This window comes from Chroicocephalus ridibundus, chromosome 14 (genome assembly GCF_963924245.1).
Source record: "Chroicocephalus ridibundus chromosome 14, bChrRid1.1, whole genome shotgun sequence".
Lineage (NCBI taxonomy): Eukaryota > Metazoa > Chordata > Aves > Charadriiformes > Laridae > Chroicocephalus > Chroicocephalus ridibundus.
The window spans coordinates 5,416,704-5,441,960 of NC_086297.1; the positions used below are offsets into that span (position 1 = coordinate 5,416,704).

General features: G+C 42.7%; 1 protein-coding gene across 2 annotated transcripts in view; it reads right to left on the reverse strand.

Moving 5' to 3' along the window:
- Window positions 1-19,718, reverse strand: part of RAB11FIP4 (RAB11 family interacting protein 4) — a 125,057-nt gene extending 105,339 nt beyond the window's left edge. Inside the window, exon 1 of one of the 2 annotated variants that reach the window (XM_063351847.1) lies at window positions 19,360-19,718. In XM_063351847.1, coding sequence (XP_063207917.1) covers window positions 19,360-19,503 — 144 coding nt within the window. In that variant the 5' untranslated portion in view covers window positions 19,504-19,718. The remainder of the gene's footprint in view (window positions 1-19,359) is intronic. The other variant, XM_063351846.1, reaches the window with a different exon arrangement.
- Window positions 19,719-25,257: the final 5,539 nt, after the last annotated feature.

A 25,257-nucleotide genomic window follows, 5' to 3' on the forward strand; every position in this document is an offset into this window, starting at 1 on the left:
GAATAAAAATCCTAAACAGAATTTGCTCATCTAGTAATATGCAACGAGAAATTCTAAATTTTTCCAGGTAGTTTTCCATAAGGTCACTAAAGCCTCTGTTTTCTTTTATTCATGTTCCCAGTGTTTTCAAGAGTGTCAGAGGACAGACAGGTTTTCCCTGTTATCATCTCTTTTATGCCAATAAAAAATAGAATATGAAGCTTCTGGGATTTTCAGCACTGAAGACCAAAGATAGTCAATCTAAGATGAAACGTATTTGCTTTTTTTTGAAAATATCAGTGAAATCTTACCACAAGGACAAAGACACTGAAAAGACTTGAACAAGTGCTCAGTTTGCATTTAAGTTTTAATTCATAGCTCACAGGCATTTTGGTCCAGGTTTCATTGAGCCCTCTTCAGATAAAATTGTGAATTTTGCATATAATCAGGACTGTATTTCACTGCCACAGACACATCTACTCTTTCTGTAAAGATGCAGATTTGAGCTAGGAATAAGTTTTTGTTCTTCCTGAGCAAGAAATTAAGAGAGGAACAAGAAGATCTGGGTTTAAGCAGTTGGTAGACGTTACAAATCATAGTTATCACTGCTAAGAAAAAGCTAACACAGAAAGACACCTACAATAAATGCAGTGGTCGCATGTGTGTTCAGCCACTGCTCGTTAGTCTTTTGCGTTCAGTACTGCAGAGAAATCTGCTGATACGCTTTGAGACAGTATTCCCATTCTTATCCCTCTGCATTCACTACAACTCATCCATTAGCATTTCTGCTGAGTGGCCTTTAGCTGATTTGAAAGTGTCAGAACTGATTGTTTCCTGAGTCTGTCCCATAATTTTAAAAACCGAGTCAATTTTAAACACACTGAACAGACACCAGGAAAGGTACCTTGTTCTCTCCCAGTCTATCCTAATGATTCTGAGGCTTATTACTTTTCCTTCCATCTATTTTTAGCTCTGTTCTAACCACCATGGCCCTTGGTAAAGGATGCTTTCTAAACACATGGCTGATTTTCTTTCCCTCCTCCTTAACGGTACTTGTAGCTAATAAGTTAGGCTCTGATCTGGCCATCCTCTGTGGATACAGGGGGCCCTCCTAAAGTCAACTGAGCTCCACAAAGGCACACAGTGATGCCAAGTTTTGCAATATCATTATTATTTCCATTTGTTTGAGGAAGTTTCCTACTGGCCACCTCAACAGACTAGTAGACTTTTCAAGCATTCAGAGAGAAGCCCATGCAGAACAAGCCAAGACTCAGGTACGTCTAAACTTCACCACCTGACTTACGTGTGCTGATGGACTAGATTGTGTCATACACACATTCATACATGCTCAGTCTTTCCATGGAAAGCAAACACGAACCTAACCCTGAACTGCAGTGTAGGATATGGTCTGACTCCACATAATGGTTGGGTTTGCTCTCTTTGGCATGAGCAACATGCTCAAAAAGAGCAATAAGGAAGACTGTGGCGGATGACCACACCATCTTTTTCTAACATTACAGGCTGGTTTCCAGGCAGTTGGTAAAGCTCAGTTCACAAACGCTCAGACCAGACAGTGAAATGGAAAAGCAACTTTATGTCCACTTCAGTAATGTACATTCAGACTTTTTATAACAGGAGAAAATAAGATGCCGCATCTCAGGCTCAAGCTTCTGACAACACCCCATCTTCGATTGAGGAAGAAGATAGGAAAACACATATACGAAAAATGTATTTAAAGACAGCAAGAGTCATGAGAGTTTCAGGTAATTTGGCCAATTTCCTGCCAAATACAGACACGACACTTTCATATAACATGCTGTTGTGCTGACTAATCCATCACTGCAACAAACTGTCAAAATATGTTGACAGACCTTCATGTAGTGAAGAGGAACCTGTTTATTTTATTGTTAATCCTCCTACTTTAATTCAGCTTGATGGAACTGCATATGTCCTTTTGTTCCCAATGCACAGATTATCCAATGTGCAGGTAAGGCCCCAATTCAAGGATGCTGCCTAGATGGTGGAGGTGATTTTCAGGTCTGGATAAACAAAGCTATTCTCACTTTTGAACTCCAGGGTCTGAGCTCCCTCTGAAATCCCACAGAAGACAGGAACTTCTTGAAGAGTTCTGAACTGACACTAGATAGAAAAGATTTAAGGGCAGAAAGGTGTATGAAAACAGTCACTGGAAAGACTGCTCTCCTGCCAAGGGTCTCAGAGTAGGGTAGCAAAAGAAAAAGAAGAGACTGACACAGGAATAGAAAACAGACAGGAGAGGAAACAAAACATGAAGGAAAAGACCAGCAACATGTTCAGCATGTGCTTTTCACTAAGTGTGTGAACAGTTGCACAGACACCAGTAAGATTGCTCAGCATCTTATGTCTCTGCCCTTCAAGTCTGCAAGACTTTACTGTGAAAGTAGTGCACGCAATCTCTATACTTGGGTGAGCCAGCAGAGAATTTCCTGCATATATTTTCCTTTTTTCTTGGTTATTTTGATTAACCTGATTGCTCTTTACTGCAAAGAGCAGAGCTCTCAGGAAACCAGGAAGTATCTATGAAGCTCATTTTAGGTGTGACGTATTCAAGCGCCTTTTCTGCACCTGAGTTATTTTAAAAGGTCAGATATAATTGCAAACTGAAGATGTAGGGTACCTGTATCAAAAATCTTCTCTTACATATTTTATTTTCTGGCATGTATATGAGAGCTTCCTTACTGCTGTAAGTCTATGATTAAGGTGGATCTCAGAGATATTTAATAAAGCTATCAAGCAGTTTATTTTTCCAAATAAAAAGATGATTCCTATCTTTCTCTTGAATTTATTTAATTTAAATATTTGAATGTTTTATGCCAAAGAAGAGGAGTCAACGGCTTGAGTCACAGTGGCTAGCATTGGGCTGTTGGCAACTAGAGCCTCCAGTTTAATCAGAAATCACTGCCAAGGAACACACAGTGTTTGTTTCCAGACCAAGTATGTTGTCAGAATATTTTGTGTTATCATTTAGTCTGACAGCATTATCTCAAAGTGTTGACTCAAATCTGCCTTAAAGATATACTTTGGAACATCTCGATCAGCGAGCTAATTTCCCTCCCGGCCCTGCTCTGCTATTCAGAATCTCACCTGGCAGGAATGCTGAGCAGTCTAGCCCCAATTCAGCACAACCGCAAAGCGTGTGCTTCAAAGGAAGAAGCATGCTCACAGGGTGTTCTTACCTATTCTCAACTGCCCAACAGAACAGCTTTCTGAAACAGGCCACAAATAGTCCCACTGAAGTTAGGGTTACTCATGCATAAAGCCAAGCATGCGCTTAAGTGCCGGTTCAAAATTTTGCAGTTCAGAATTTTTTCAAATCCTCTGTCTGTCAACACAAGTTTCTGGCTATCCATTTTCTGCTTCCTAGCCTTATTCCCTTAGAGCTCCGTCTCAAAGAGGTAGCCCTTGGCTCATCAGGAGTATTACGCTACAGCCTGGAAAGACTGATGATACCTCAGCATTCCTGACAGGTGTCTATCCTAGCCTCAAACATCTAAAAATTTTACAAATACTCCCAGCAGCTTCTTGCACTGCTTAGCTCTCCTTACAGATAATAAACCAGAATCAAGCAATAAGTTACCCTGCCTTCTGGAAAAACCCTGTAGCAGTGAATGGAAATGACATATTTCTACTCTGCTTGTAGAATTTAAATAATGAAATGCATTTTTGCTGTGGAATTCTATAGCATGGTTAAAGCCTTAGAAAGCTGTCAGGTTTTAGATCCCTTGTGCTTTCAGATTAAGTTCCAGAGAATCCTGTTAAAATGGATGCCCCCAATCATATAGGCTTAAGTTCAACAAATCACTGCTTTATGCATTCAATTTGAACATTTTATTCAACTCCATTCCTGTTCAACAGAAACCATCAATGCTTTTATCTTCGTACGCCTAGACCCTACTAACATCACTGGAATCTGAGCATATACCTAAGTGCTTGGCACAACCGAAGCCTATGTTTTTTCCTCTCACTCATTGCCTTTATCAATGGTATAAATTCCGCCACACATATCAGGCTATCCATCAGTGTCTGACTATACTTTGCAGAGATGGAGTAGTTATGCAGGCTGTACCGGACTTCCTTGCAACAATGCTGCTGTTAAAGAGATCTTCCCCTACCTTTTAGAAACCTAATACCTTTTTGGTTGGTTGGTTGGTTGGTTTTTTGCTTTTGCTTTGTATTGACAGATTTTCAGCACAAGTAACAGAGCTTCTTATCAAGCTTGTCAGCATCACGAACTCCGGAACTGCAGCACTGTAGTACCAGTGAAACATCAGAAGTTCCTGGTTGCACATGCATCATCAGCCCAGCTTTCCTAACAAATGTGTTTCTGATTTTTCCTCACTCTAGGAAGCACTGACCATCAGCAGCATCCCTGGGGCTGGCCACATACAAAGTTGCCATGGGAGGCTAATGCATATTACACCTAAAGCAGACATATTGCAGATCAGTCCTGTCACCTCTTCGACTTCATCAGCTACAATTCAGTATTGGCACATATAAGACAGTGAAAGGCTGTACCAAGGAGAACTCTGCTGAGGTGCTGTATAGACCCTTTTTGATTAAAGATTTTCACTGCACTGCCAAGTCCTTTCTTCTTACCCAGCTACCTTGAACTCAGATTTTCAAACTAATTCCACAGAGGCCTTTGGCAAGAAATTTCTATTGCAAGCAAAATTATAAAAAACTTCAACCACTTCACAATTGTAGGCTATTCTTAACTTGGGTAACTTTGCACGAACATCTTTATTTCCCTTGCCCACTACTCCTGTGAATAGTATTTCAAAAAGTAACAAATTCAGAATTGTTACAGGATGCTGAGTCATTTAGCCGAGCCCAGGAAAGTCTGATGCGGGTCTTGACTGCTTCCTGCATGAGTGTTGGCTCTACTGTGCAAATCAATGCCATGACTCTCACTGATACAGATTTTTACCACCCTGAAGCTCATACCCGACCATAAGAACCCAGGGGAGCTGTCTCCTTTGGCATGAGCTTAGTTGATAAATGTTTCATTAAATACTTCTTGTTACTGCACAGATTTCAGGATTGGGGAATTGCATTGCAACTGAACAGAATCAAAGACAATCTCTTTTGCAAGAAAGAAAAAAATGTCTGCAGGAGACAGCTTCCCCAGAAACACCGTGGGGTTATCATTTATTATTTGCCCTGTGTTTGTGCCAAGAGGTTCTAGAGTACAGTCCACCCCAGGCTGTACAAATGCTGAAGAAAGTTTCTCTCACCCTGAAGAACCCATAACCCAACTCACATACAGGAAGACTATACACAAAAGGAGACAAAATTCTGAGTTTATTGAGTTTCTCAGGAGTCATTTGCAATTTTGGGTATGCTGAACAAAACATGTAAGAGAACTGAGTTTCAGGACTGCTGAGCACGTTACCCCAAAAGAAGAAATGGAATCTGGTGCTGCCTCTCTGCCTACAGGGCTGGGGCAAGTAATTGCTCCCAGATCCTTCTGCAAACCACTCAGAGATTTCAGATCCCCTTCTGAGACACCTGTGCAACTCCATTTGATCTCTACAAATAGACCTAAGAGGCAACATGCTCTGAGCATTAATACAGCATGATAAACCCTGTCTTCTAGAGCCACCAGTTAGCGTATCGCACTGTTGCATTCCTGTTAGCAACAGCAAAGAGGAAAAAAAAACAAACAGAGGGATCAGAGCAGCGCTGCTATCTACCACTCCAAGACACTTTTCTGTAACAACACTTGCAGAGTGAGAGCCAAGGCTGTAAGAATCTAAGCCTTCATTTTAAATCTCCTACCATGTGGCAGACCGCGAATATTCATTACCTATTAAAAGCTTTGAAAGTGTAAATTCATCCTACAATCAAGCAAGCTGATTTATTCACACAGCTGAGTCACACTCATTTACAGCCTGTGACCTAAATCTATTAATCCAGCACACACACAAAAAAAAAAAAAAAGAAAAAGGAAAAAAATGCTCTTTTTTTATTTCGGTAATATTAGTTGAGGAAAGGTGAATATTTTATAATTTTGTGTGGCATTTCTTTCAAGCAGTGGCTGACATAGCTCAGCACTGTACTGCGCCTGCCTTCCTTGCTGGTCCCAAGAAGTGGTGCAGATATTGCTTATGTTATCTGGCATGTAGTGACCCATTTAACGGAGACTTCACAAGATCTTCATGGGATTCGACTCAGTTCTTTAATAAGAGTCTCTGAAGTGCCAAGCAACAAATATCATGGAAACCTCACCTAAAGGGAAAAATAATTCCCTCATCAATAACAGAAAGCTCAACAGCCAGTTCTGACAGTGGGGAAAACTGCTCTGTTGAGAACAACATGTTATTGGGTTTAGCACCTCCTGAGTCTTTTCCTAGGGCCAAGGTGAAATTTTGATAAAACTCTGCTGTACTTGGTAAATAAAATCGTATTTTCAAAAATGACTGGAGCTTTTCAGAGTCACTGACTTTCAACAGAATTAGAGAAGCATCAAATACAGTTTGGGGGTTTACATTTAAAATGCCATCAAAATTTAATCTTTTGATAGCTTCTCCTTTCCTCCCCATCTGATAGCCTATGACATTCCCCGAGTTCATTGCTGATATCATAAATAGCCCCATGAGCTCCTGAAGGAAGAATGAGTTTTTGAAAGGTTAGTTAAAAGTTCAGTCCTGTGCTGAAATTGCCATCACAATCTAATTACAGTGTGCACTGAGCACACACTTTGGGTCTTAAAATCAAATTCCTATTCCAGGCTGGCAGTTTACTCCTAGAAATCAGTTCTTGCATGTGGGTATTAAGATATATACACATACATATTCAAACAGTATAAAACACAGATATCCTGTTTCACAGCCTCATGCGTTTCACCTTATTTCCTTTGTAATCATTCACTGCTGTCCATCTGTTTGCAACCTATCCATTTGAAGAGAACATCCTCCTTCCCCCTTCCCTTTGGGATCCTTCTGCCCAACTCATTTAGAGAAACCACAGGTTGGTGTTGATGACACACAATCATCATTATTGTCAGCATGTTCACTAAAATTAAGCAGGCATAATGACTAATGGAGTGATTGTAAAATGAGTAAGTTTCTATCAGTAGGAAGAGTGGTAAAGAAAATACAGAAAAAAAGATAAATTAAACTTGAAATGGTATTCGGTTAATTAGAGAAATACCTTCTGTGACTGGCCCACCTGCTATTCAGTGAATCACACAAGCTCCTAAAACACTGTGAGCTTTGAAGTAGTTACACAGTGTGAAAAGGGAAAGCAAGGTACCAGTGTACCAGCTCAGTGAGGTCAGATCACACATGCACCTTCAAAGGATTCCAAGAACACCCTTCTGGAGTCTCACTTCTTCATACAAAATCCCCAAAAGAAAAAGCCAGTTCTGAATCTTTGCCTCTGAAGAAGGTGCTCCAGAGGATGCTCTGTTCTTATGGGCTCAGGAGCCATCTCTAGTGAAGCCAACAAGAGTGAACGCAAGTGTGCTTTCAGCCATCATGTGCCATACAGAAGTCTGGAAGATTAACTTGATTCTCATATCTCATTACAGAACAAAGTAAAAGGCGGCAGGGGGGAGGGAGGGGCAGCGGAAATTAGACCCAATGTTTCACAGCTATTAGCCATGGCAACCCTTCCTCCTGTAAAAAAGGTATTTGAAATGCATCTCTTCACACTTCTTCACCAAAATAGAGACCCTAGCAATTTCTTGCCATGAGAGAAGAGTCTACAATCCTACTCTCTTCACCCTGTACTGTAAATCCAGGCAGTCAAGTGCTACAGAATAGTGCAACATCTACAAAACGCAAGCAATGGCAAGCACTGAATTAGAAGAAGTGCCATTGGAGAGAACATATTGCTAAAGAGCAGCTGCAGCAGCCAACTGCAATAAAACGAAAGGTAATTTATAGCCACGTTATTCCACCAACTCAATCCAGCAAGCTTTTCACCTGAAATGTTGTGTAAATCATTCATGTTTATAACCACTTAGACCAACTCCTCCAAAGCACCATTCCCTTCCAAACAGGTGCTAATTTGCTCTAACACAGGAAGAGCTAACTAACCACCATCATTGAAACAAGAATCACCCACCCAAAAGCACAAGCAATGACAAGCCCAAAACTGAAGCTCTCCCTGAAGAAGGAATAAGCTGATGAATAACACAGCATCATGGTTTACAAGAAATATACAGTGAGGAAAATCACATGGGCCTACATACAAAGAAAAATCAATCTGTGCCTTGTACTTCTGGCAAAATTAAAGTAGTTTGCGAATATTTCACCTTTTCCTGAGGCTACCTGGGTGACTACCTTAATCAACAAACAAATGATCTGCATCTGCCAGAATTCACAGCAGGACAGTAACTTGACCTATGCCAAATTCACTGTACATAGCAAACTATCTTTTCACCCCTTGGAAAGACATTCATGAGCTTGGTTAGAGCCAAAGCTTCCAATCTGGCTGACAGATATCCAGAAATCCTCTAGATTACCAGTAGAGTAATCTGGGAAGGTGCCTACTAGGGCAGTTGTGAGGTGGTAGGTTATTAATAAAGATAGTAACGTGTCACCCCCAAAGTAGCACTGGCAGTTATACATATATTCATCTCCAAATTTAGACTTTCCCAAATGATAGTCTGTCACAGCAGACTATTCAAACCAATTTAATTACCTAAACAACACAAAATGGGCTGTCTTATTGGGAGCAAATACCACAGCATTTTCCAATAAATGCATCCAACTGTGCAGAAGAGCTCGCACTTGGCAAAGGGCACATGATTCCCAGGTGAGAAGACAAGATGCAGTTTTCCTCAGTGGAAACTTTCATGCCTTGTAATTGCTCAGTAAGAACAAAGCTGACATTATCAAAGCTCCTTTGAAGATGTGTCACAAAATACTCCTCAATTCTTTATTTCCAAACAATCCAAAAGAGAACTAAGGAACGAAACATACAATTCACTTTTCACATTGGAGGCTAAAATTCACAAGTTTCACCAATGTCTGGCTCCAGTAAATGAAGTCAGACTTCATTTGCTGAAGACCAGGGAATGATCAGGGAACTGTGATCACAAGCTGTGAAAACCAATAGCCAAAGAAACACTCAGGAGCCAAAAATCCTATGTTCTCTTGTACCACACTTTAAAGCTGTTCCTGCTTCCTGTACAAACACACTGATTTTCTTTTCTTAAAGTTTACATTCCTCTAGTCTCATACACAGAGCATTATCCATGGGTTTGCATTACCTATTGCTTTATTTCCCAAAGCTCTGGATAACTGCAAGCTGAACGTAACTTCAACTCAGCAGAGGACTAATGAACAGCATATTCTCTTCCTTCTTCATCTACAAAGTCTCTGCATTTGCTTGATACATAACTTGCTAAAGAATTGATTTTTCAGCTTTCTCTATGAGTAAAGGAAATGAAAAAACATTTTTGTCTTTTTTTCATGTTTCACAGAAGAAAGCAGAAAAAAATGCTTTGTGTTGAGCAAAATCTTATGTTTTGGAGCATTTTCACTTGTTGTTTGCCAAATATTTCAATTTAAATTTTGTCAATTAAAAGCTAGCTTCAAATGGAAACAATCAAGATACCATACTTTAAAAAAAAAAAAACCAAAAGGTCAAGTTAATTACACTCCTACATTTTTAAGGCAAAAATAATTTGCCAAACTCATCTGAAATTTTAGGATTTTTTTTTTTTCCCCACTCTTCACACAAAAAGCAGACTTGGGGTCTATACGTTACTTGCCAAAAGAAGAGAGGAAGAAACATCAGCTTCAGCTGAGACACTTATACTGTGCTGAGATGCTGACACACTCAAAATGAGCCAACACTTCGAGTTTCTCAGCATTGAATAAACACATAATTAATTGTCCACATCCTACCATAATAATTTTATGTTGCCAACAGATATGTCTGTTGTCAGATATGTCTGACAACAGGAGAGAACACACAGATTTGAAGTGAGTTGTCAGCCTCTATAGAGTATGCCTATACTGGCAGTTAGGCTGGAACAGCTTAGTCTATAACGTTTTTTCATTATGAAAATGGATTACCTGATGGAAAAAATCCCAAAGACACCCATTTGGGAAAGGAGAAACGCAGTTCTTTTTAGACTAAAGCAAGCACACTGCTTCAGAACACTCTCACCAGTGCGTTATCTTTAGCCTTCCCATCAGCATTAGGTCACCCCAATAAAATCAGTAGGCTAGTATAGCAGTTCTTTGGCACTGTTTTTCCCCCGAGATTCCTCTCAAATAAATGCAAAACACTTTTCCTTCTGTTCTACAAAGCTATCCAAACTGCTGACTCTGCTAACAAACATTAATTTACTGCATCATGAGAACATATGTATTTACTTCAAGTTGCTGTTCACACACCGGAAGAACAGTTAAGTTCAGGATCCAATTGTTACTACACACATGCCTCAGACTGAATCCCCAAATCAATGCCCTCACTCTCTACAGCGCTTCTCTGAAGTTGAGGGTCCTATATCAAAGTTGCTGCTCAGGGCTGTTCCTCCACTCACTGAGTACAGCTCTCCTGTGAACAGAATCAGTCCGTTGAATTAGCACTCTTTCCCTAGGCACAACTGGATCTGGTGGTGCATGGATCCAGAAGAAAGCACAAGGTTATACAGCAATTGTTATGGAGGCTGCGTAAAGCCTGAAATAATACTGCATTTCCCCATGAAATAAATTTTTATGTGATACAAGACGGCTTTGCTGTCATTCTAACACATCTGCTCTCATGACTCTCACAGTTCAAATGGGCTGGCCCAGCCACCAACATGAGGCCAGCCCAGCTTGACAAAGCTGTCAGCTAGCTCGTTACATGCCCAGATGCATCACTGAACACAACAGCTGCCATGCTGGCCAACCAAGCCAGCAAGTGAACCAGAGCCCTCAAGAGTAAAATAAAATGTTCTTAAAACCTGAATGAAAGTAGCCGCAACACCTAGACAGGGTGACTACAGGCTCCCATCTTCTCCAAGCCGGATGCAAAGGGGGTCTGTTCCATGCTGCTGGCCACAAGCTACTGCTTGGTCCGTTGCATGATGAACATCAACACCAAATAAAGAACCAGCAAGAGAAACAGCAACAGAGCTATAAGGCTGCAAACCCTATGGTCAATCCTTATTTCCTTACAACACCCAATGGTCACACTGCTGAACGCAATGGGACCAGGATTCCTTGGGTCAAAATGCCAAACCTGCTCTCACTGTTGTTGCGTGTAGTCCCAGTGAGAAAGAACAGCAGAATCTCTCTCTTACTACATCCCTTTCCCTTTCATTAACACCCTGCATCCCTAGAAGCCTTCCACAGCTGCCTTTAAACCTCTTCTGAGCAGGCTCTATTGTATTTTGATACAATACCACACCAATCCAGCACAGAAGGGACTCCGGCAACAAAATTCTTCTAATGAGAGTCCTACAGCTTTCTGCTGTTCCCAATAGCTAGCAACACCAAGAAAGGTGGCCTTAGTTGCCACTACAGGAGGATTCTGTACTACTATATGGTGACAACATATACTACTGCACAGGGACAAAAGGGTGAGTGACAACAATTACTAATGGTCTCTGTGTTGACATCTCTGTGGCATTTCACTGTCTGAATTGCTATTAGCTACTGTATCCTAACACATATGTTGTATAGTTTAATTGGGTAAAATACGTTCAACTCATCATATAGTCATTTGCTACAAAAACAGTGAAATCACCGATATTTTGGAACAGTTTCTCAAATCTATTAATACCATGCAAACATATGGACAAAGCTGTTTGTATCTGCACATTTGTTGGGGTTTTTTATCATAACAACAGAAGTGTCATGGGAAAATAATATCCCATGTTCCAAAAGCCATCTGGATCCCATTGGGGAGGGTCAGTTCATCAGGAGGTAATGGAACACCACCACAATGTCTTCTTTGGCCCATTGCAAATCTTCACAATAAACCGGGTACTGGGGATGTCCAGAATGACCCATACATAGGGAAAAACGTGAAGCATGCTTTATCAGCAAATTTGCAGCTCACGTACCAGAAATGCGCCTCAGTTTGGAACTTCACAAAACACTGCCACAGGCTGAAGATCCCCTACAGAAAAGGGCTCCTTGGACGCTTCCTATCCAAAGACTGCTTGCTGGAGTGCTGTACCATGACCCTACTTCTCTGTTGGAGACCAGTGTGACAGAGCGTGCTGTGGGGCAGCAGGGAATGGCTCTGTTCTCTGAAGAGCAGCCCTGAACCGAGAAAAAACAGAAGTTTGCAATGCAAGTGGATGTGTGATGTTATGGAACACTTGAGAAGAAGCATCGAAATGTAGAGAATTTTAAAACTGACACCACTCTAGAGGAAGAAATTGGTTTGGTTGACACCCCTCATTTAACCAGGCCAACAGCCTCTCCACTCCAGAACAGACAATTCTGGTACCTTTCTTTTTATTTTCAGGAAACCTAGCAGAAAAAAAAGTCTCTACCATTTGTAAGCTTTTCACTTGACCCCATAAAACCATAACACTATACCTATACCCAGCTTTAAAATCTGAAGAGTACACTGTAATTTCTCCAGGTCTGTGCCTTGTGCATTGATCCTGTCTCCCTTGCAGTATTTTGACCCCACAGTTCACTCCTGTCACTCCGTCCGGGGCTCCAAACACACTGCAGAACGGAATTGGATGCAAGGCTTAGGAAGGAACCCTACTATTTTTGGTTTTAACTGCACACAAAAGGTGAAAACAGCATTAATAGTTCTATGGAAACACTTGCTTCTCTCCAAGTGAGGCCCTTCAATTATATCTTGAGTAAAACGGAACTGAAATCTATTATACGGTACTTTGTTTACACTCATACTGGTGTTGTAAAACCATATGTTATAGTACTAGTGATTGTGTCTGACACTCTCTTTTATCATTCATGTACTTAATCACACCCTACACTGAGTTAACCACGTTCAGCGCACGGATGGGTATTTATTCAGCAGCCTATGCAAGTATCTAGGTCTGAGATCACGTGTGCGTCCCGAAATACTGCATATTTTAAGAACTGTTAGAACTTCATCTCTAGCTCTTGAGCAGACAGTCTGATTCAAAAATCAAATCAGGGATTTTAAAATGTTTGTGTATATTAGCATTAAAATCAGATAAAATTAATAGGAAATTATATTGTCAACTACAACGAGAATAAAAACAATCACATTTACTTATCTAAACATTATAAGGCAATTGATTTTTTTTCCACACTTTGTTGCTATAAAAGCACTGCTGCCAAGCATGAGTCAATTGTGCTAAGTTGTAGGTAACAATGCAATTTAGAAACCAAGAAAAATTCTGTATTGGGGATCGTCCCCACAAATACTATATGGCAATGGCTTGTTCCCCCTCCAAGACTTACCCTCTCCTGCAGCAATTTTGTATAAGTCACTTTTCAAAGCTTAATCATATTAGAGGACTAAAATGAGTATGTGGTAGAAATCTGAACGCCTCCCTAGGTTTTACAAGAGCAAATTTCTGGAGAACATGCAGACATGTCACAGATGAAGAATACCAATTTTACAACTTAACAGCATGGATTGAATCAGGCATGGAAAGGGGGGAAGAAGGAGAAAAATTTATGTAGAAAATATCTGGTCTTGCTAGGCAGCTGAATGTTTTAACTTCACCAGTTACGTATGCTACCTTCCATACTGTACCTTCCATACTGTACACAAAAATGCAGTACTGTCTTCTATGCTTGATCCATATGCTAACTTTTTTCTTTACTTTGCATTTGATGGTAAGGTAACACAATATCGCTGTACCCATACTAAATGCAAACACTGAGGTAGTTATAAAAAATTGTCACTTAAATATCAATAATTAGTACCAAAATTGTTTGCCTTTCCTTTAGGCATTAATAACTTACTATTTCAGATCATTGACTTGTATTGCAAAACATAGCAACAATCAATTCTTAACTATACATATAACCCCCTCAGAGCTCCTACCTCTGAAATGCAAACACATTACATAACGAATTAAACTCATGAGTGCACAGCAAACCTACAGCTTCTCTCTGCCTAACAGTGCTTCAGAGAGTGTTTGATTTACCAAGCTTGCTTTATGTCAGCTGTTTAGAAACACATGCTTAGTTTCAGGATATTCCAAAAGGCTATTTTAAACATACTGCTAGTTTGTACTGCATTAGGAAGGCTACAGTGACTGTACCTTGACTAATCCATAAACTAAGTACCCTGCTGTGCAATTTCAGAAATGCATTTTTTCCAAATCACTGTAAATGATATGAAATATCTGGGTCATTAGCAAATATAGTTTTAAGGAGTGTAAATGTGTGGCAGCCTTGCTGCTACCTAGAGAACACTGTCACATAGAAGTACTCTTTGCGTCCTCATTGCGTCTAGGCAAACATTTGATTTTTTTCTTTGAGTAATTATTTCCAGGAAAAGCAGAAAAGAAAGAAGTCATAACTCTTTTTTGCCTCCATTATGAAAATGGTAGTATTGCTTGGCAACACCCTAATACTTATCTTTCAATGTCTCGGTGCCAAAATTTGTTTTTCCCATGGCTGCAGATAAGTATGGAGCATACTGCGCATTACCAAGAAGGTATGAACTAGTCACTGTCATCATCCACATCATTAATGTAAATTTGCAATGATTCCATTAATTTCTAGGTGCAACACTACAGCTAGGAGCCTGAAATTCACCCAGACCATTCAGAAAGACTCCATGCTGCCATGCAGTAAAATTAAACTCCTGCTCTTTATAGGACAAGCTAGTTATGGAGTGGTTACAATAGAAGGACTGTGTTTGGAGCATGACTCTATCAGGTGTCCCATGGCGACATCCGAGAGCAAGTCAAAATGGAGCATCAGGATGACACTACACTCAGCCAGCAGCCACAAACTACTACCTGTACAGCACTTGAGGCTGATGCCTTTAATTTCAGCCCAGAATGGGGATGAATGGAAGCGACTAAAATTAGCAACAAACAACTCCCTATTTCAATAGTTTCTTTTGGCCAGAAAGTTTCGTTTGTTCATGTGAAATATGTGAACTTGTTTTCAGCTACTTCTGTTCTACTGCACTAATAAACCAAGTGAATTACTGCCTGCTCACAAGAATAATTGATATTGGCCTATAGATTTTATCAGCTGCTCAAGTTCCCTCTCAGATGTGACACTGCTTCAAGTTGATGAGCATCTGTTGATCCTACCATGACAAAGATTACTGTCTAAGCACCTGTATGGCTTGCACACCTCCAAAATGCGATTACGTATCTCAAAAAGAAGTTGTCAACATGTTCAGGATGTTTCACTTGTTACTGAAACCTGAATGTAGAGTTTAAATAGAATCTGGCATAATGAAACATCAACTGGCACTACCCTGAAATACACATTCACACAATCCACTGCCAGAACTGGGGCTTGCTGAACACGTCACTCACAATGCTCCTAGACGCTCGGCTGCTAGTGTAACTATCTTCCCAGTGAAAGGGAACCAGATGGCGAGGGACTCTTGGCATTTTTCAATGTTATGTGAAGTGTTTCTTCAGCTAGTGAGTACATGCCATCCAGTGAAGTCGCTTTGGAAACAGCCCTTCATGTCTTTCTTCAAATTTCTCCACAATTGGCAAACAGACCATTCAACAGGAAAGCAAGGCCCAAGCCTGCTGTTTTTAAGCACTGAACCAAAAGTTTCAGCAAGGAGTTTCTGTTGTCAGTGGAGATAAAGAAGCACTCTTGAAGGATTTATTTCATCCTTGGGTCCTGTTGTACTCTCCGAGTGTTCAATTGCTCATTAGTGACCATGGAGAAAGATTAATTCAGACAACCGAGTTAAATGCCTACAGTCAGATGGGACAAACAGAGGTCAAAATGCCAAACTGCTTAAAAGCTTAAGTTCCACAACTATTTGTATGGGCAAGCAGTGCTCGACAGCTAGCCTGCTCTGCTGGTAATTCAGGCACTGTAGCAGGAATTTAGAGACATGATTCTGCCGCTGGCTCTGCCAAACTGACATGGTCAAGTGACTTCTTCCTCTAGTTGAACCACATGCCTTGAAGGGCAAAGAAAAGGTTTGCAAGCAAACTTGCAAGAAGTGCTTCCACAGCCAAAACACCTTATCTAAACAGCTGCTCCGAGGCAATCGCTATTCTGCTGCAGTGGACTCTCAATGATCACGTGGCAAGAAGAGGATTTCAGCAGAAATTCTGGGAAAGGCAGAATGAAATGAGGTACAGTAGTGATGTCGCGGTCAAACAAGAAAAGAAAAGCATCAAGCTGTTAGAAGCAGAGGCCTCAAAAGCCCACTAAAATAGTAAAAAAAAGTTAATCAGAAGTGTTAAAGTTTATTATTTTGACTGTGCAGATAAGGACTGCTTTGCTTGAATGGAAGACTGCTGCCCTGCTGCAGTATTTTGCCTTGGGGCAGTTTTCAGACAGTTGGTATCTTTCAGGAATGATAAATTTCAGCATGTTGACTACACACGTGCACACACACACACACACAAAGATAGAAAAAGGAAATGGAAAGAATAAGAAAAAAAACAGAAAAGGCTAAATGCCCTACACAGTTGAAGTCACAAGCCCTACAGAAATTAGTATTAAGAATTTACAGACTCCAAATGTTGGATGGCGGTGGCTCTGACGAGGTAGAGAAGAGGTGGAAAGCTGTGTGTATTAGGTTGACACAACTGAAGGAACAGACACTCTCTCATTTTATAAACATCACCCAGGGCTACTGTTGGTAGCAATCAGAATTATTAAGGCAACAGTGCTACAAAATAGGATCCTTCCTGTAGCCAGATGAATTACATAAACAGAAGGAGCAAATAACTTACACATGAGGGCAAATCAATCTGTCAGTCACGCTAATGGAAAGATTTCTTTTGAATGTAAAGGGAGCTGAGATGGATCAAGCTGAAGAAGTATAGCACTTTCAAATGTATAATTAATTTTCAATGACAGTAAATATGTTCTAATATGTTAAAGGGAACTGCTTTCTAACTGTTTAATTTAATGAGATGCATTCCCACACAGATCTTATTAGGTTCCTGCAGATGCAAGGTAGAAAGCACTGTGCTATATGGGAGAAAAGAATCTCACTGTCTCCAAACATCAACTGTGATTCATCACACGTAAAGTTCATTTTTAACAAGACTTAAAACCAGACTAGCTCACCTACAGTGGTGGTTCTACAGTAAATCTGCACTTGGAAAACTGAATCTGTATTACCCTAACAAGCCTCTTTTGGTCATTTACAAATCCCATTTACTCAGCTGACACATACTCCTTTGAAGTCAAGGGACTGCTAGCCAATGACTACAATAGACACAGGGAAGTGAACCAGCACAAGTTATATTATAACCCTGACGGATACATAGATAAGACTTCTCTGTCCCAATTTTGCAAATAGCTTATTGAACACTGCTAGTTACAACTGAGCAAAATCCAAAGGATGCATTTCTCATCACTGGCAACCTCTCCCATGCCTGCCCAGTAAGCCAGCCCATCCTGAAACCTAGATACTACCACTAACAAGTGGTACTTTTCTACTGCCGTCATTGTTGAGATTTCCAGTTTTCTCTTCCTTCCCTTTCCATTTGAATATTTTCCAATTAATACACTCCAATTCACTCTAAGCTTATGAGATCACCACCTGAATCCTCCTTCGCATCTTTCAGAACCTGCTCCCCTCTCACAACCTTAGAGATTTCTAAGACCAAAAAGGATTGTTACAACCATCAATGCCATCCTGCTGCAAAACAGCCAATGGAATTTGACCAGTCTTCCTCAGTGCTGCAAAAGAAAGCCATTGATCTGCCTCCAAATAAATGCAGTAGTGCAAAAAGCAATTCTGATGCAGTGCATCTGGCATTAAGTATTTAAAAATACTTCTATTAGTTTATATAAAATTATACAACTTACCAAGAGACAAAGAAAAGCAGAAATCAATAAAGCTCTCTTCTATTACTTATTTCTCCTCCTTATTTTGCTGGTTAAAACAAGAAACTCCATCTTCTCATTACGAAAATGTTTAACAGACCTGTGACTATCTGCAAGCAATAAGCCTTCTGTCTCCTGGTCTTCTGATTTCATTCACAAGCTGTGTTTCATTACCAGTGGTAAGCCAGAAATAAGTAATTTGCTCCAAGAATTACTGTGAATTCACTCTGGTTTTGCTGCATCTTTGGCATCCCTTTACAAACTACCGTTTTACTGCCTCCTCACATTAATTTGTCTTGTTGTACTTTAAAAGGTTGGCTGATACTGGTTTGCTGGATCCTATCCTAGTCCCAACTCCACTCCCACTCCCCGGCACCCAAAATTGCTGGGGCATATTTTGAAGCATCAAACAGTTAAGTGCAGCATCCCGAGAGTTCTCCTAGGGAAAGCAAGCGTTTCTTGCTGTTTAATTTTGTTGGAGCTGCAGCCCTTGACTGAATCACTTAAGGGAACTGTTTCAAACCAAACGCATGTCATTACCCACATACACTGACCCAAATCCCAGTCTCATTTACACGGATGTCATGGGTTTACAGTGGTCCCACTGACGCAGCTGCTCCAGCGAGACCAGTGGCGCAACTCCAGATTTACGCTGTGTCACTGAAGGGCTGGATGGAGTGCTCGCTCCCAGCCCATCACCTGGAGGTTTTAGGGGGCACCTGGGCTGGTGCTTCCCCAACTGCTCAGACACTTCACTGGCCCACAGGAAGGCCGGGCAGCCCGGCCAGCGGCTCCCTCGGCCCAGGGCTTTGCTCCCAGTACCCCCACAGCGCCTGGTACCCTGGTGAGGACGCAGCTCAGCCAGGACAGAGAAAACCCGCGTTGTCACCAGAATAAATACATCTCCCGGAAAAGCACAGCGACCTCCGAGCACTCCTGGGACCGGTCCCTCCACCCCAGGGGAGCGGCAGCCAGGTCAGCCCGGGTGGTCTGGGCCGCCCTGAGGGAATGAGGAGGCTCCGGGACTCCCTGAGGGAAGGAGGGACTTACTTAGGCTGTCTTCGGGGAGGACTCTAAGGGAAAAGGAGAGGGTGACCGGGTGGCCCTGAGGGAAGGGGGTCCAGGCCGCCATGGGTGGGCTCTGGGACGCCCTGAGGCACGGGGGGAGTCCGAGCCACCCTGAGGACAGAGGGACTGGGCCGCCCTGAGGGGAGGAGTCGGGGGCTCCCCGAGAGACGCGGGGAATTCGGCCCGCGATAAGGGAAGGTGGGTGACGGCGGGGGGGGGTGTCCGGGTGGTCCTGGCAGAGCCGTGGCCCCGCTCCCCGCGTAGCAGCAGCAGCAGGTGAAAGTTGCGCGGCTGCCGGGGGCCGGGGCAGCGGGCCGGGCCAGGCGAGGCGCGGGGGCCCGGGGGTCGCCCCACTCACCTCATCCCCTTGGCCGAACTGCAGCCCCAGGGCGACGAAGTGCTCCACCCGGATGAAGCCGTCCGCATCCTCGTCGCACACGTCGAAAACCTCCTTAAGCTTCCGCAGGAACCGCAGCAGGCTCGCCGGCTCCATCGCGGGCATTAGCTGGAGGCCGGCGGCACGGCCGCGGCCGCAGCAGCCATGATCGCCCGCGCCTTCAGCGGGTGCGTGACATCAGCTCCGGGGAGCGGGGCGGGAGGGACAGCGAGGAGGAGGAGGAGGAGGGAGGGAGGGATGGATGGAGGAGAGCGGAGGGAGGACGCAAGCCCCGGTCGGAGGGAGGGAGCGAGGGAAGGGAGAACAATAGGGCAGAGCCGGAGGATGGGGAGGGAGAGGGAGGGGGCGGTGGACGCCGCGCTCGGCAGGGGCGGGGCCGCCGCCAGGGGGCGCCGCGGTGAGGGGAGAGGCGGCGCCGGGGCCGGGCGGGAAGCCGGGCGTGAGGAGAGCGGGGCGGCCTGAGGGCGGGGAGAGGTGTGAGGGCAAAGGGAAACGCCACGGGGGACGGGGACGGTTTGGGGACAGCAGCGAAGGGGAGTTTCTCTGGGAAGGAAAATCGCCACATGGCGGAGGGAATGGGGCAGGGGGAAGCGAGGGAGGCAGGATGTTCAAGAGGACAGCGCGCTCCCCTCCAGCAGCTGGGGGACAGCGGGCCGGGTACCTCCTGAGTTCCTTTCCCCACTGTCACAGACACACTTGCAGTCCCTTCACTGCTCCATATCTCCCCAAATAAAACACCAGTCACACTGCAATTTCTCCCAAGAAAAAGCCATCGATCCTGGTCTGAAGAGGTCCAGGCTAGGGAGAGGAAAGCAGAGTGCAGAGAGTTAGGGGGCAATTAAGGAGGACATGCGGAGCTCCCCTACTCCATTTTGTTCAAGTGACCAGGCAGAGCCATGCAGAGGCACTCCTCGTGGCTGTGCTTGGATTACAACAGACACTGTGCACCCATGCTGTAATGAGACATATCTGGTAATGAAGGGATGTCCCTGCCTTTGCAGGGTTCCTCATTAAAGCCTTCCACCAAGGGTGTGTTCCACAGCTGGGTTTTATTTTGATCTCTCTGCTCTGTCCCTTTTCTGAGGGTTTTTTTGTCTGCTTTTTAAGCCCCCAGCTGTGAGCAGACAGAGGGAAGACCAGGAACAGTTCTGATTCCTGCATTGTGCCTCAGACCAGGAACGACAGGCGGCATCTTGGGGAGGAAGGAGCACTGGCTGAGTCAGTGCCTCTGCCTATGACAGCACTTTCCCACTGTGGTTGTTGAGCACAGCTGGCCATCCATCACTGAGTGATGTTCTGTAGGTGATTGATAAAGCTGTCCGTCTAAAACGACCATGAAAGTGCAGCAGGTTTTGAATTGAGACAGTATCCATTAATTTGCTTCTTGCCGTAAGAGAGGTCCGTAGAACCCTGAAAATCCCATGATTAGAGCAAGCTAGTCAAATTCATCTCTTTTCGAGGAACCAATAGGAGTGTTCTCCTCAGGAAGTTTTGTTTCTTTAAGCACAAGTCTCTCATCCCTTTCATGTGCAAATTCAGGGTTCGGGAAGAGGCTGACTTCACAGCCCTGTAGGCTGTAAGTCAGCTGTTGATCAGTGACCCAGTGACACTAGCAATACAGCTCTCCCCACATCCACCCTCTGACGCAGATAAGGAGCTGGTTCCAGAGCCCCTGCCACCTTGACCTTCCTTTAGTTTTACAACAAATACAGAAGAGTTCTCCTGTTCCCTTACTGATGTACAAAAGGGTCTTTCCAGATTGGAAAAAAAAAATATCAAAGTGCAGAGATCAGATATGACCCTTGGGAAGCAAAGGATTTGTGAAGAGATATGAGGAGATCTGAAAGAGAAAAGGGAAGCAAGATATTTGATCAGCAAACTTCTCTGACGTTGCCTAGTTGGAGCAGGATTCTTAAGATGTCAGGATGTTTAGCTTTTATCTTGGGACCCTTGAACTCACCTTCAGGTTACACGGGGATTGAGCTTTGCACACTTCTCAGGGGCACCTATTCAAAGTATTCAAAAATCTGTGAGCTGGTACCCCTCAGAGGTGTGGAAAGCACATCTATGTGGAGTCATCTACTGTTAGTCTAACTGCTCTGAAGTGGAGTTCAGCCCCTTTAAAGACTCAGAGCACATGTATGTCATTGTCCCACTTTGTTTTCTGAGGTTGCCTCAGAGTGCATCCTTGCATCATCTGACTCGCATCTCCGTGTGCAGGTTGGCAGCTGTACAGTCCCAGACAGGGAAGTGGAGTCACGCTAAGTATTGTGGAAAAACAAAACAAAACAAAAAGTAATAGACTTACTCCTGTTTGCCATGACCAGAGGAGGAATTCCCACACCTCAGAGGCATCACGCTCTGTCTCATGGAATCCAGTTAATTTCCACTGGCTCTCCTTTATCTTCTGCCGCACAAAGAAGGAACTTGGTCTAGGTATGCAAGTAAGTGGCAATGTAGATCTAGACCAAAACTGTCACCACTAAAATCTTTGCCATTCTTGCATTAATCTGTAAGGGTGGGGCAGGGGGGAGAGAAAAAAAACCTCCAGGTATAGACACTACAGTTTGGGGAGTTAGTACTGAAGTCTGAGAACTGACACAGACAGCTTGAGTGCCAGAGAGCACTGGAATCAAGCTGACAGGAGAGCTGAAGAGGATGCAGAAGCTGTCATTGTAGACAGATGAATATTTTGAGCAAAAATCTGACAGCTGGGAGATTATTTGACAGCACTGAACACAGGAGAATTGGGATATGAGATGCTGTCAATAAAGGTCCAGGATCTGAAAGCTGGGTGTGCCCCAAGTGTGCTAAAGCCAGGACACCGAGCTGAACATGTGCCACACACTTGCTGGGCAACTGCACTGGCAAGGTACAGTTTGTAAGGCTAAATCAAAGAGGAGGCCAATTTTTATTGCCAGTGGATGTAGCTGGCATTACTCTTTGCTGATCTCTGCTTCTCCAGTTCTAGGTAGAACATGTCTGCTAGTACCAGTGGGCTATTTTTCCTTCCAGGTACATCAAAATAGTTGTTTAATCAGAGATGTGCGGCAACTTCTTCATTTGACTCATGCACTATGTGTAATAAATATTTCACATGCTGCAAATCTAGTTTTCTGAACGTGAATATGACTAGTGGTGGTGCTACCATATTTGCCTGTTAAGAATAAATAATTCAAGAGGAAACATTTCACTGAATACCACAGGCCATGGCTGTCATTTGGAGGATTTCTTTACAATCAGCTGCTTTTCCATCAATGTCACTTCCACTTACATATCAAATTGTAATCTGGTGTCAGAAACAGCATCTAAAGACTGCATTCCCCAAGGCTGATGACCTCTTCTACAATTCTGGTTGTGTTCCAGCATATAGTACCATCTTGGGACCCATCCTCTCAAAATAGCTTCATAGCACAATTTCTTTTTATAGTGTACATAATGTAACCCTCATTGAATATTTGGCTTCTAATAGTCTTACTGTATTTTGAATTAAATCCCATTTTCCATTGACTACTGTAGCTCTGATTAACAACCTAACAGATATGCTTCATCAGTTGTATATTCTTTTTAAGTGTCATAAAGAACAGGTAACAGGCAGCAAGAACTAGTTTATTAATACTCTTGCCTGAAAACTTAAAAATATTACTTAAGAAGTAATGGAGTTTTCTCAGGCTGGCTTAATTAGGTATGGCACAGAAGCAAGATACTTGATGTTTTTACTGCCATTTTCTCTAATCTTTTTTCTATTATAAAAAGTTAAACAGCAGCAAAAAATCTTTACAAATTTTGAGTAAGTGTTTCAACAAGCAAGGATCTTCCTTTGAAATTTTCTAGTTGCTAAAGGACCTCACCTTTAGTGGTTTAATTTTACATAGTATGAATGCTCGATTTCAACAGCACTCTTACCAGATTATGAATTAGGTATGTGCATAACTCCACTAGGTAAGCCTAGCTAGACAGCTGACTGCAGTTATCTCAGCAAACACATTAATGCCTTACTTGTTTCTTCTTATAACACACATACCACTCTCAGAGACATTGATCAAAAAGTTTTAAGGATAGGCTGGGAACACAACATTTGAAAAAGAGCATGCCTAAGTACAAATCACAATATTGAATGGTATGTTCTTGTTAAAGCAGGAGAATTTAGCTGTTATTTGCAACTATAAAGCCTTGTTGTAATTGGGGTTGTGCTCACAAAGACCAAAATATCTGTTTGCATAAAGTTATTGCCGACATTAAACAATCCTCTGTACCGGTTCACATAAACCCATTTCCACTGTGAATTCATAGGGTCAAACTCATGTTTCCAAGTGCAGACCAGTTATTTCCAGGGAAAGCACCGGGAGCGTAGCTGCCAACACCTGCATGTTCCCATGGTATTTGAAGTCTCCTTACTCCACCAAGTGGACAGCCATTTCACTGCACTTTTGTCACCAGCCAAGAGAATCCATCGCGGGCCACCTTGCATAGGGCAGCAAGGTGAAGCTACTGTGGTTGCTAAGAACAATCATACGTAACACAAAGGTGAACGAATACTATGGGATAAAACAATGTTTCTTCCTGTTCCAGTAAGTCCCACAGTCCTCCAAATACCATGGGACCTAACCTCTCTGTTTGGTACATTCTAGAAGCCTCCCTGCTGCCTTCTCTTAGGAAAAGGACAGTACCTGTCAGCTTTTCTGTGACGAGCTCTAAGCAGTTGGGTAGACTTACTTGCGCCTTAGATTATAATGTGCAATGGCATCTGGCAAACTCCTGAAAGCATCAATGGTGCTAGAAAGCATCTGACAGCTGCCAGGCCTCTAGGTCATTTCTGTCCCTTAGTGCTTCAGGAAGGCAGCTTCACTCCTTCACGGGAGATTCTGGGTACAATGAAGTGTTTAAGACTCCAAGACAACCGTGTAAGAAGGAGACCTAGCGTAGTAGCTACAGTCAAGTTATTTTCAACCTCTATCCCCAAAAGAGCTGTCAAGAGACACACAATCATTCCTCTCCGGCTCTAAAAAGCAAACATTAACAGACCTAAGCCCCAGATTCCTGAAGACATTTTTATCCCCCCTTTCCCTACCACAATTTAAAAAAAAAAAAAAAAAAAAAAAAAAAAAAAAAAAAAAGCAGCTATTTACCTAGCAGCTGTTAAAGACTGAGCATGCACCAGCCAGTGTATTTTTTTCAGCTAACTCACCCGTAACAGTGTATGAACTGTTCAGTAAGTTATCCCTTACTGCTTCACATGAAGTTTCCAAAGTTTTGCTTTCTCTGTCCTATGCAAGATGGACTACACAACATCTGAATACTTGCGTTCCATCTGCAGTTTTATTACAGCTGACTACAGAAATGTAATTCCCAGATATTGCTGAACTTAGCAATGAGATCTGGGACAGAATAATAAAATTAGAACATGATATACCATACTGATGCTAAAGCCAAACAGGGATTACTTGTTGTGTCTCAAAATAGATTGCATGAGCTGAGTCCAAGTTGAATGACTAATGGGAGATACAGGACAGAACAAAACTATTTATGCGAGAATGTAGGTGTGGCATCATTACTGCTGTGACCATCAATGGACCACACTGGCTGTGGGGCTAATGGTGATGAGCACAGTCTGACTGCCTCAAAGGCAGGCTGCAACCAGGTTGCTTGTAGAGAGACAGTCCTGAAAGCGACATTTTAGGAACAGAGAAGCAATTAGAAAAGCAGCTTAACCAGTCTAGTTCTATCAGCCTTTATAATTGCATTCAAAAATTATTGCGGTAGGCATTATCAAATCTACTAACTACAGCTTGCAGATGGAACTATTCCAGCTGTCTCTGTTCCAGAGGTCCCTGTAATAGGAGAAATCTTTCATAGTCC